General features: G+C 41.3%; 1 protein-coding gene across 1 annotated transcript in view; it reads right to left on the bottom strand.

The window, feature by feature from the left end:
* LOC106873698 (TBC1 domain family member 15-like) overlaps positions 1-12,788 on the bottom strand; it is a 56,482-nt gene that overhangs the window by 26,826 nt on the left and 16,868 nt on the right. Inside the window, 3 exon segments of the mRNA XM_014921171.2 lie at positions 5,210-5,321; positions 8,962-9,175; positions 10,391-10,505. Of these exon segments, the coding sequence (XP_014776657.1) occupies positions 5,210-5,321; positions 8,962-9,175; positions 10,391-10,505 (441 nt within the window).

The following is a 12,788-nucleotide window of genomic DNA, read 5'->3' on the forward strand; positions in this document are numbered from 1 at the left end:
CCATCTTCAAAGTTGAAAAAAATCAACGCCGCAAAAAATGTGGAAAAAAATCTTCCAAAATTCCCTGAGTTCAAATATCACGCCAAACAATGTGGGAGACAATAACTCAACTGTTTGCAAAGTGAAATCAGGTGTTTTAACGAATGTATTAACGAGAATTGGGTTCAAATATACATTTAAATAACAATGGGTACGCTCGGCCGGGTTAGTCTTATGAACCAAAAATTTTTTCGGCCGGCAACGGCCGGGTTAGTAACGAAAGGGTTAAGCACGTGCTTAATCCAGCGCTGGCTAGTTGTGAATGGGGACAGAAGAACTGAGAGTGTGGGTGGGTAATGGTTGCAAGGGTGTAGGGGGGAGATGGGAAGGGAATAAAACAAAGAGCACACGTGGAATGGTTTGAGCAATTGGTTTTAGACATGGCAACACTGCTCACTGTTACTCAGCCGATCATAATGGAGAAGTAGTACTTCATTTGAGTCAATCGGAAAGAATGAGAATAGATAGGGGGAGACAACTACACTGTGTCTCTCACAGCTCAATAGGATCAGCCAGTAACATATTGGGACTAAACGAAATTACAGTAAACCCTCAACTATCAAGGGTGTTATGTTCCAAAACACCCCATGATAGATGAAAATCTGCAAAGTAGAAACAGTAAGGCAGCGAGCTGGCAGAAATGTTAGCACGGTGGCCGAAATGCTTAGCGGTATTTCGTCTGCTGTGACGTTCTGAGTTCAAATTCTGCCAAGGTTGACTTTGCTTTTCATCCTTTCGGGGTTGATAAATGAAGTACCAGTTACGCACTGGGGTCGATGTAATCGACTTAATCCCTTTGTCTGTCCTTGTTTGTCCCCTCTATGTTTAGCCCCTTGTGGGCAGTAAAGAAATAAGAAACAGTACTGTATATTTTTTCACATTATTTTTGGCTCATAGGTGCAGGAGTGGCCGTGTGGTAAGTAGTTTGCTTACCAACTACATGGTTCCAGGTTCCGTCCCACTGCATGGCACCTTGGGCAAGTGTCTTCTACTATAGCCTCAGGGCAACCAAGGCCTTGTGAGTGGATTTGGTAGACGGAAACTGAAAGAAACCCGTCATGTGTGTATATATATATATATATATATGCGTGTGTGTACATAGGTATGTGCTTGTCTGTCTGTCCTCTCACCAGCATCACTTGACAACCGATGCTGGTGTGTTTACATCCCCGTAAATTATTTTGAGAATAATGAAGAATTTATCAAAATTTGGAACTTAACTTAAAATGAAATTTTGATGATAAAGTTTTAATTAGATCACTTTAAAACAGAAGATTTGTTTCACAGAAGCAGGAGCAATTGCGAGGGGTGGGGGGATCATAAGAATTACTCAGGAGTTTTAAATCTTTCTAATGATATTTTGATGGCAGATTCTAATTGAGAACCCATGGAATCTCCAACAGGAGAACAGGGATGCCTCCCTTACATGTAAAAAAAAAAAAGGAAAAAGAAATCAAATGAGAGGAGCCTATAAGTAGTCATTCACTTTTGCTAGAAATAGCCTTCAAATCTCCCTCAAAGCACAACACTAAATGCATAGACACAGCTGGGGTTAAGAAGGTTGCTTCCGACTTCATGGTCCTGGGTTTTGGTCCCACTGTGTGATACCTCTGGCAAGTGATGTCTTCTATAACCCTGGGCTGACCAAAGCCTTGTGAGTGGATATGGTAACGGAAACTGAAAGAAGCCTTTGTTTAAGTGCATAAGTGTATGTTTGTGTTTCCTTGTCTTGACATCATGCCATCATCATCATCATTTAACGTCCATTGTCCATGCTGGCATGGGTTGGACTGTTTGACCGGGGCTGGCCAGCTGGAAGGCTGCACCAGACTCCAGTCTGATTTGGCATGGCTTTCTATGGCTGGATGCCCTTCATAAGGCCAACCACTCCAAGAGTGTAACAGGAGCTTTTATGTGCCACCGGCACAAGTGCCATTTGTGTGACACTGGGTGCGTTTACATTCCGCTAGCACGGGTGCTAATTTGCATGGCACCAGTATCTGCCTTAACTGCAATTTTGATCAGCTCAATGGGTCTTGTCAAGCATGTTGTAAACCAATAGTTCTCAACTAGGATCCATATAGGATTTTTGGCGAAAAGTTGGACTTAAGAAGCATCAGATATGGTGTGCCAGAGAGACGACTGCAGTGGTATGGTCATGTGATGCGAATGGATGAGGACAGCTGTGTGAAAAAGCGTCACACCCTAAGCAGTTGAGGGAACCTGTGGAAGAGGTAGACCCAGGAAGACCTAGGATGAGGAGGTGAAGCTCGATCTTCAAACATTGGGCCTCAACCAGGCAATGATTAGTGACCGAGACCTTTGGAGATATGCTGTGCTTGAGAAGACCCGACAAGCCAGGTGAGACCATAACCCGTGGCCTATGCCAGTGGTGTATAACCAGCCCGCTTATGGATACCCCTCATTCATTTGACAATAAACTTTGCTTGTGAAGACCTACTGAGGCAAGTGAAATCAGAATCGCTGATGTGGTCGATGACAGTACCACCTGATTAGCACTCATGCCAGTGGAATGTTAAAAGCACCATCCAAGCGTGATCGTTGCCAGGGCTGCTGACTGGCTCTCGTGCAGGTGGCACGTAAAAGCACCCACTACACTCTCGGAGTGGTTGGCGTTAGGAAGAGCATCCAGCTGTAGAAACTTTGCCAGAGGCTGGTGCAGCCTCCTGGCTTCCCAGTCCCCAGTCAAACCGTCCAACCCATGCCAGCATGCAAAAAGGCACGTTAAACGACGACAATGATGATGGCACAAGAAAAATAGTAAATTGGGGATCCAAAACAGGATACGATGGGTAAAGGAACAAATTTTGCTTTACATGTAGAAATAGGGAGGTTTCTTTCACCAACATTTTAATAGTTCAAACTACACAAGTTAATTTGTGGAAAGCAAAACAGGAATTTTGAAAGAAGTGTCTATAAAACTAGTTTTTAAAGATTGAATGGTTATAGGGGTCCACCAGAATAAAATAGTAATCAAAGGAGTCTGTTGATAAAAATTGGTTGAGAACCACTGGTGTAAATGTGTGTCATTCATTCCCAATTTTGGGGGAAAAAAGTTGGGTACAGGAAAGGCATCCAGCTGTAGGAAATTTGCCTCAATGAATTCCATCTGATCCACAAAAGCATGGAAAAGTGGGCCTTAAATGATGGTGATGATGATGATGACTTAGTGATTTCATTATTTCCTACTTTGTGTGTATAACTGTTTGGTGAATGCATTCAAGGTGACTCTGTAGCAAGATTTGGCTTAGGTGAAATGCGAAGGGAGGGGGCTACTTGTTACCTCCTTTGTCTTGGTTCCTCAATCATTTCCAACTGCTTTGATTTATTTGGCCAGCATGGAAGATGGGTCAGAGGTCGTTTACTTTGGTAGAGGAGAGAGTGGTTAGTACGAACATCAAGGAAAGTAAGCGTGGCTGTGTAGTAAGAAGCTTGTTTCTCAACTACATGGTTCTGGGTTCAGTCCCACTGTATAGAAAATTGAGCAAGTGTCTTCTACTAAAGCCACGGGCCACCCAAATCCTTGTGAATGGATTTGGTAGACAGAAACAGAAACTCGTGTATGTGTGTGTGTGTCACCCACCACCATTTGACAATTGGTGTTGATACGTTTATATCCCCAGAACTTAGCGGTTTAGCAAAAGAAACCAATAGAAAAAAGTACCAGGTTTTAGAATTTAAAAAAAAAAAGTAAGTATTGGGGTGGATTCAACTAAAAATTCTTCAAGGCGATGCCCCAGCATGGCCGCAGTCTAATGACTAAAACAAGATAAACAAGATTTTTTAAAATAGTAAACAAATTCATATCCCATTTCTATTTAATATTAGAAGCCACGGGTCAAACCACTGACATTTCCCAGGTTTATGTTTTGAGTGAAGAATTTTAATTCAAATATAAAAAGGGATTCCAAAACTTAGATTAGGAATCTTTGACGTATTAAATGAAATGGTGCCAAGACTAAATGCCACCACATCTCAAAAAATACTGCCCTTGTTTTAGATCCATTCTAATTTAGACTGAACAGATGTGTTCAAAGGCATTCAAACCATGACCGTCCTTTCTTAAAAACATTAAACCCTGGCCTACATTGTCGAAGGGGTTGTGCTTTTTCTAAGGTAACCTCTAACCTCTCACTAGGCTAACAGCCGCTTTCCTTGGTTCCACTTCCTCTCTCAGCTAAGAAGTCTTTGTCTTTTGATGACCCTGCCGGTGCCATGTAAGAAGCATGTACGCTGGTGCCACATGAAAAACACTTGAGCTGGTACCATGTAAAGAGCATCCAGTCATACAAACCACGCCAAAACAGACAAGCGGAGCCTGATGCAGCTTTTTGCCTTGCCAGATCCTGTTGAACTGTTCAACCCATGCCAGCATGGAAAAACAAACATTAAATGATGATGAAGATGAATGTGTGGTTTGAGGGAGATTTTGCTGCTATTTCTACCAAGCTGAATGACGACATAAACACTCCCTCGTTGGCACGTTAAAATGCAGGTAGATGCAGACAGCAGCAATGAAGCAGAGGAAGATGTAAAACTTCCAAATGGAGAGAGCAACAGAAGAAAATAAATAAACCACTTTGAAGCTGAATGGAAGAAAAAGATTTTTGTCCCCATTGTTTCCCTCAGAGAACCAATGGTACCATTTTGTCAGGACGTGAGCTGTTTAGCAAATTAAGGATATCAAGTGCAAAAGTGCTCGTTATAAACTATTGCCTTGCAGAAACACAAGAGCTACGAAGTGTAGGGTGAAACTGTTCAATGCACCTAGGTACTCACACAAGGTTTCTTCACAGGGTAGGGACCATAGAAAGCTTTATAAACCTGAAAGTATAAAAATCTCTTTAGGCAAGGTCACATCATATTTTGGGTTTCCATTTGAGATCAGAAAATATTTAAAACCCAAACAGCTGCATGACTATGTTACGAAGCAGAAAGTTTTCCCTATACCAGACAACCACTCCCATATCAAGGGGGAAGAGATTCACTCCCGTCAAACCAACAAATTCAGCATCTGTCAAAAGACGCAAGTGTGGTGGGGAAGACAGTTGCTGCTGCATCTCATTCAGAGGTCCAAAGCTACCATAGCACAAATCTTGTTCTCCAAGCTAGACAGAAAATACAAAATATAAAAAAAGATTAAACTTACCGATACTAAATGTTCTGAAGAATCGGTAAACAAGTTCAGTTTATCAAATGATTCAGAGAGCATACCAGGGTCATGATCTTCCACTATCCACAGGCGGTTGTCGTTCGGTGACCTACAAATTACAGAAATTGACAAGAAATAAAACAAATTTTTTACAGTAACAAGATGTTTGTAATGTTCAGATTTTCTCCAAAGACATTAGTCATATGAAAGTAGAAGATCTAGGCATGGAAACAGGGCCAATGGTCCAGGTTACAAAGAGAAGCTGACAATTTCTCACATAGAAACAAGACCAGATGGCCACCACTGCAGAATACATTTCTTTAACCCATTAAGCATTCAGATTCCTCTGTCAAAAGTAATCTATTCACTTTCTTTTGATAATCGTATTTTCTCACGACTTCAGGATTGCAACAATATGATTGCTTACTTTCAGAATGACATTGTGGGGTATGCATGAGAGGTCTAATCGAGCCAGTTTGAACACAGAATAAGGTAGGACATCTGCACCAGATATGACAGGGTTTTGCAATACCATATAGTTACTCTTGAAGAATGTGATTATGACCAAGCGCCCTTCCAAAAATCAACCACCAGAACAGACTCAGTATATTTATCACGTGGTTGAAGGTTCAATCTCATTGCTTGGCAAATTTCTTCTATTATACCAGTTGAGGGAGCAATACCTTGTGAAAGGAAATTGGCAAATGAAAACTGCATAAAAGCTCTAAATGTGTATTTTTACTGTGTAGTACCTTGGGTATGTATCTTTGAATAAAGAACTCGCTGTCCAAAGCCTTGTGAGTGTATTTAGTAGACAGAAATTGAAAGAAACCTGTCGTGTGTGTGTGTGATGAGTGTTACTGTCATCCAGTGTCATTCATTTCTGATATTCTGCAAAAATAGGTCTGACCGTGGGGTAATATTACCTTGCCTTAGAAACAGGTGAGGGTTTGCAACAGACAAGCAGCCACAACAAACTGCGGCAAGCAAGCATGGAAAAGCAGGTTTTCAATGAGACAATCATTAGTCCTCTGTTTATATGACAGTGAAAGTGACAAGGGATGGTCAGTGTAACTCAGGTGGAATAAGTACCAGAGGATTTTTATTCAAAAGCACTAGTGTGTCAGTTTTGGGCCTTATCCAACCTTTGGTAGATGGAAAATGGAGGAAGCTTGTCGTGCGCGCGTGTGTGTTTGTGTCTGCATACATCTGCGTCCTATGAATGTTGCATGCTACAAGTGGTGCAATAGTTCAATTGCTTGGTGCCTTCAAAAATGTGTAAAATAAGAGATCTCTCACTTGATAAACAGGTAAAAGTTACCAAGAGGAAGGGCATTTGACTGTAAAACAGTCCCTCAGCAATCTTACACACCTACCCCTGCTAGTATGGGGAAAAGGATGTTAAAAATGAACAAAGTATCAATGTTTACAGGTTTTCAACAAGACACTCACTGTATTTAAGTTGGTAAGAGTGGCAAAGGATAGTTTGTGCTTGTTGGCTGGTCTGAGGTGGTGACTGGTTAAGTTGTTGAATGAAAATGTTTCTCTTGCGCTGTGTGAAGAAGTAACTGGACAACACCAGGAACAATTAACGGAAGATTTATCATTTTATTATGGCCTTTTACAAATAATAACAGCAATAATTACATACTGGGGGAGATGTACAGCTTGGGGTTTACAACAAGCTTACTGAGTCAGAAATCTGTGGCTGGCCCCACATGTGGCAATGGAGGTTCCTGTCTCAACCATCTGACTGAGAAAGGAATGGAGATGCAATGTGCAGCTGCCTCAACATCCTGCAATTACCACCAAAAGTGGCTTTTTATAGGGCACAAGGAGAAAGGTCTAGATGATTGAATCACACAATGGCTTGATACTGATTGGTTGCTTAATAGACTAATCACATGAAACTACTGAGGCTCAGCGCTGATGTCTGACCAGTTACCTAGTGGTTCAATTTCGAATCACCACTACAATGTACTTCAGGTAAAGAACCACAGCTTTTTTTTTTGTTTTGTTTTTTACTAGAAATGCCTAGGTTATTGATGTTGTCAATGCTTATATTTTTTGAACATCAAAAGATGTACACATACATTTGGAGAATTTTTGAGATTATCTCCCCTTTTCAAGTGGAGTTGATCTCAGTTGCCATTTGATAACTATAATACACCCATGCCAGTGACATGTAAAAAGCATCCAGTACACACTGTGAGGTGGTTAGCATTAGGAAGGGCATCCAACCAAAGAAGCCATACCAAAACAGACAACTGGAGCCTGGCGCAGCTCTCTGGCCTTGCCAGCTCCTGTCAAACTTTTCTACTCTAGGCACAAGGCCTGAAATTTTGGGGAAAAGGGAGCACTCGATTAGATCGACCCCAGTACGCAACTGGTACTTAATTTATCGACCCCAAAAGGATGAAAGGCAAAGCCGACTTTGACGAATTTGAACTCAGAACGTAAAGACAGACAAAATACCGCTAGGCATTTTACCCGGTGTGCTAATGATTCTGCAAATGTATGACAAACTGTCCAACCCATGACAGCATGGAAAACAGATGTTAAAATGATGATGATCCTCTAAAGCAGTGCTTCTTAAACTATGGGTCACAAAGAGAAATACTGGGGTCGCGAAAATTAAATTCAAACACTTGAATTTCAGTTTACATGTTATTTCACAAATGTATATTCAATACTTGGGGTTGTGAAAAATCTTGTGATGAAAAATGGGGTTGTAAAAGAAAAAAGTTTAAGAAGCGTTGCTCTAAAGCAACAGTTCTCCACCCTTTTTATACTTATGGACCCCTTTGGTTACTATTTCACTAAGTTTTTTAAAGTCTTGTAAAGAGTCTAATATATTCTTTTGCAGTCTTTTTACCATCTTAGAAATATTTATTCTGCAATAAAATACTTACTGCGGAGAGACTTTTTGAACACCCTGTATTTATTTCTTTATTGCACACAGGGGTCTAAACATAGAAGGGACAAACAAGGACAGACATCAACCCCAGTGCATAACTGGTACTTATTTAATCAACCCCGAAAGGATGCAAGGCAAAATCAACCTCGGCGTAATTTGAACTCAGAAAGCAAAGGCAGACGAAATACCACTAAGCATTTCTCCCGGTGTACTAACAATTCTGCCAGCTCACTACCCTATATAATAGGGATATTATATAGGGACAAGTAAGAACAGTTGCGGAGACAGAAGGTAGAGCCAAAGTGCCACTAACAAAGTAGTACTCAATACAAAGCTTTGAAAGGGTCACACACTGGGATTGATTGTGAAGTCAGAAAATTTGAATTGCATATAACTTCCTTTTATCTTTTGTTTCAGTCACTGGTCTATGGCCATGCTGGGGCACCACCTAGAGTGGTTTAGCTGAATAACTCGACTCTAGTACTTGTTTCTAAGTCTGGTACTTATTCTAGTGGTGTCCTTTGCCAAACCACTAAGTTACACACTAGTTGTCAAATGGTGTGGGACACACCACACCACACACATACATAGATACACACACACGACAGCTTCCACAGTTTTCGCCTACCAAATGCATTCTCAAGACTTAGGTCAACCCAGGGCTACAAGAGAAGACACCTGCCCAAGGTGCCACAAAGTGGCAAAGGGGGTGGTGGACAAAACTAAAATTATATGATTGCAAAGTGAACGTCTTAACCAGTCGGCCATGAATGCATCTATTTTTTTTTTTTTTTTTTTTTAATGATGAATAATGTAAAACTAGAACACTTACATCTGAATGCAAACATGTTGGCTGAGGAGGGAGAAAAATTCCGATGATCCACCAGAATGAAAATGCAGTGCTGGATATGTGGTACCGTCTTTGAGGATGAAGATGAAGTATTTCCAGCCGTGATGAACTGAATTCGTTTTGAGACTTTTCAAATCGAGGATATCAAAACTTATATTGTACTTCTTCCGCGTTTCAGTTTTGGAATTTATAGTCACTAATAACAACAACAATAATAATAATAATTATAATAACAATTTCAAATTTTTTGCCACAAGGGCAGCTTGGGAAAGGGGATTAAGTCAAATGCATTGCCCCCAGTGCATAACTGGTACTTATTCAATCGACCCCAAAAGGGTGAACGGCAAAGTCGACCTTGGTGGAATTTGAACTCAGAACGTAGAGGCAGACAAAATACTGCTAAGCATCTCACCTGGCATGCTAACGACTTCAATAGTTTCAAAGCTGCCACAGGGGCAGCAATTTTGGGGGAGAGGATGAGTCGATTAGATCGACCCCGGTATGCAACTGGTACTTATTCAATCGACCCCGAAAGGATGAAAGGCAAAGTCGACCTTTGCGGAATTTGAACTCAGAACATAGAGTAGACGAAATACTCAATCATTTCGCCCGGCGTGCTAACGATTCTGCCAGCACACCGCCTTAGATAATAATAATAATAATAATTTTGGCAGAAGGCAACGAAGTTTGGAGGATGGGGTTAATTGATTACATCCAACCGAGTGTTGAACTGTCATTCTATTGACCCCGAAAGAATGAAAGGCAGTCGACCATGGCGGAATTTGAACTCAGAGCACTTTGCCTGCTGTGCTGACGATTCTGTCAGCTTGCCGCCTTCATAATAATAACAAAATTAATAAAATTGTACATTATCTGATCAACGTGCAATGTCTTTTCAATTAGTGAAAAAAGAGAGAAAATATATAAAAGATTTTGTAAGGGGAGAGAATCCAGTAAACTGAATCGAACACAAAATTGTAATTACTCTGAAGCAGTTATGGACCTTGCTTGATGACGTAACTCTAGCCATTGAGTAAGTGGTTCGAATGCTGAGCATTGCTAGATGTTATTCAGCTTAAAACGTTTTGTTACCATATTAAAACAGAAACCATATTGAAATATGTTAATACTGCCTTTTTGTAATTAATTTGGAAAATAATGAAGAATTAAGCGAAACCACATTTTCATTATTAAGCTGGTCTTTGGAACATAAATTAGTTTGAAGTTTTGATTGAGATCTCTTTAACTCATCTGTTATAATATTTCTGTTGAAATGCATTGCCTTTGTTTCAATTAATTTATAAACTAATGAAGAATTTAGTAAAATAACTTTCATCATTATTAATCTGGTGCTAATTCATAACGAACTGCCATCCAATGAGAACAAATAGATGAAAGCAATCGTCTTTACCTGATTCAGACTGTCTGTCTAATTTATAACCAACAGCATTACCAACCACAGCCCAATCGTGTTCATCAGAAGAAGGCACTTCTTCAGCTTTCCATTCTACAAATAAACCTTCCGGCTGAAATAAAAAAAAAAAAAAGAATAACAATAACTGAGCAGTTTGGCAAAAGAGACTGATAGAATAATTACATGGATTTTTTTTTTTAGAAAAGAAAGTACTGGGGTTGATCCATTTGACTACAAGAATTCTTAAAGGCGGTGCCCCAGCATGGCCGCAGTCTAATGCCTGAAGCAAGTAAAAAGATAAAATATATACACACAACAGTTATTATAATAAATAATTTCATTTTCCTGCTCCATAAATAACAAACAAAAGGGCAATGAATTGTTGGAGCAGGTTTTGTGGTGTGAAATGTGTCTTAACAGAAAACAATACTGGTTAGCCATGAAATAGTTTCTGCGACCTAGGCAACCAAGTCTGTAGTGGGGTGGGGTTGCACTGGGAGTGTAGCGACTAGAGTAAGAATAGCCTGGACAAAGTTCAGGGAGCTCCTACCTCTGCTGGCAACTAAGGGCTTCTCGCTCAGGGTGGAAGGTAGACTGTATGATGCATGTGTGCAAACAGTTATGCTACACAGCAGTGAAACATGGGCCATGAATGCTGAAGATATGCATAGGCTTGAAAGAAATGAAGCTAGTATGATCCACTGGATATGTAAAATCAGTGAGCATACACAACAGAGTGTAAGTGCCCTGAGAGAAATGTTAGACATAAGAAGCATCAAATGTGGTGTGCAAGAGAGGTGGCTGTGCTGGTATGGTCATGTGTTACGTATGAATGAAGACAGCTGTATGAGGAAGTGCCACTCCCTAACTGTGGAAGAGGTAGACCCAGGAAGACAAAGGATGAGGTGGTGAAGTATGACCTTCGAACATTGGGCCTCACAGAGGCAATGACAGGAGACCAGGACCTTTGGAGATATGCTGTGATTGAGAAAACTCAGCAACTAAAGCGAGATTGCAGCCATGCATGTCCAGCCCCGTTAAGAATACCCCTGATGCATTGTGCGATATGATATGCTTGACAAGACCAGTTGAGTCAAGTAAAACCAATATCGTAGCTGTGGCCAGTTCCCCCTGCACATAAAAAGCACCATCCAAATGTGGTCGATGCCAGGTCCACTTGACTGGTTCCTGTGCCAGTGGCATGTAAAAAGTGCCAACCGAACGTGGCCAATGCCAGTATCTCCAGACTAGTTCCTGTGCCGGTGGCACATAAAAAGCGCTATCCAAACGTGGTCGATGCCAGTGCCGCCTGACTGGCTCCTGTGCCGGTGACACATAAAAAGCACCCACTACATTCTCAGAGTGGTTGGCGTTAGGAAAGGCATCCAGCTGTAGAAACACTGCCAAATCAGACTGGAGCCTGGTGCAGCCACTGGCTTTACCAGAGCTCAGTCAAAGCATCCAACCCATGCCAGCATGGAAAGTGGACGTTAAACGATGATGATGATGAAGGCACACATAGCACCTGCCTTTCTGGTCTCTGCTGCTGAAGAGGAGATAACCACCCTGAAATGCATGCATCCCACAGTCTGGATAGAAGACACTCTGGATGGATTCAGTGTATTTCCACCCATTTGTCTGCAGTGAGAAATGTTCTCACTAACAAAATACAGGGAATAGCTTTCTGATGAGTTTGACTATGCCCCTAAGCATATTTGAACTGGTAACTAGTGTGTATGTACTGATATATATATATAGGGATGGATGTGTGGTAGGAAGCTTGCTAGCTAGCCACATGGTTCCAAGTTCAGTCCCACTGAGTGGCATATAGGACAAGTGTCTCTACTCTAGCCTCAAGCCAACCAAAGCCTTGTGAGTGAGTGGATTTGGGAGACAGTAATTAAAAGAAGCCGATTATGAACACACACACACATATATATATATATATATGGGGGGTGGGGAGGGGTGTTCCCCACCTCCGCTTCACAACCACTGTTGATTCATGTCCTTGTAACTTAGCGGTTCAATGAAAGAGACAGACAGGATAGGTATCAGGGTTAAAAAAGTACTAGGATTAGTTCGTTTGACTGAAAATTCCACAAGGCAGTGCTCCAGCATGGTCACAGTCTAATGAGTACACACACACACATTATCATCATCATCATCATCGTTTAACGTCCGCTTTCCATGCTAGCATGGGTTGGACGATTTAATTGAGGACTGGTGAAACCAGATGGCAACACCAGGCTCCAATCTGATTTGGCAGAGTTTCTACAGCTGGATGCCCTTCCTAACGCCAACCACTCAGAGAGAGTAGTGGGTGCTTTTACGTGTCACCCGCACGAAGGCCAGTCAGGCAGTACTGGCAACGGCCACGCTCAAAATGGTGTATTTT

This window comes from Octopus bimaculoides, chromosome 2 (genome assembly GCF_001194135.2).
Source record: "Octopus bimaculoides isolate UCB-OBI-ISO-001 chromosome 2, ASM119413v2, whole genome shotgun sequence".
NCBI lineage: Eukaryota > Metazoa > Mollusca > Cephalopoda > Octopoda > Octopodidae > Octopus > Octopus bimaculoides.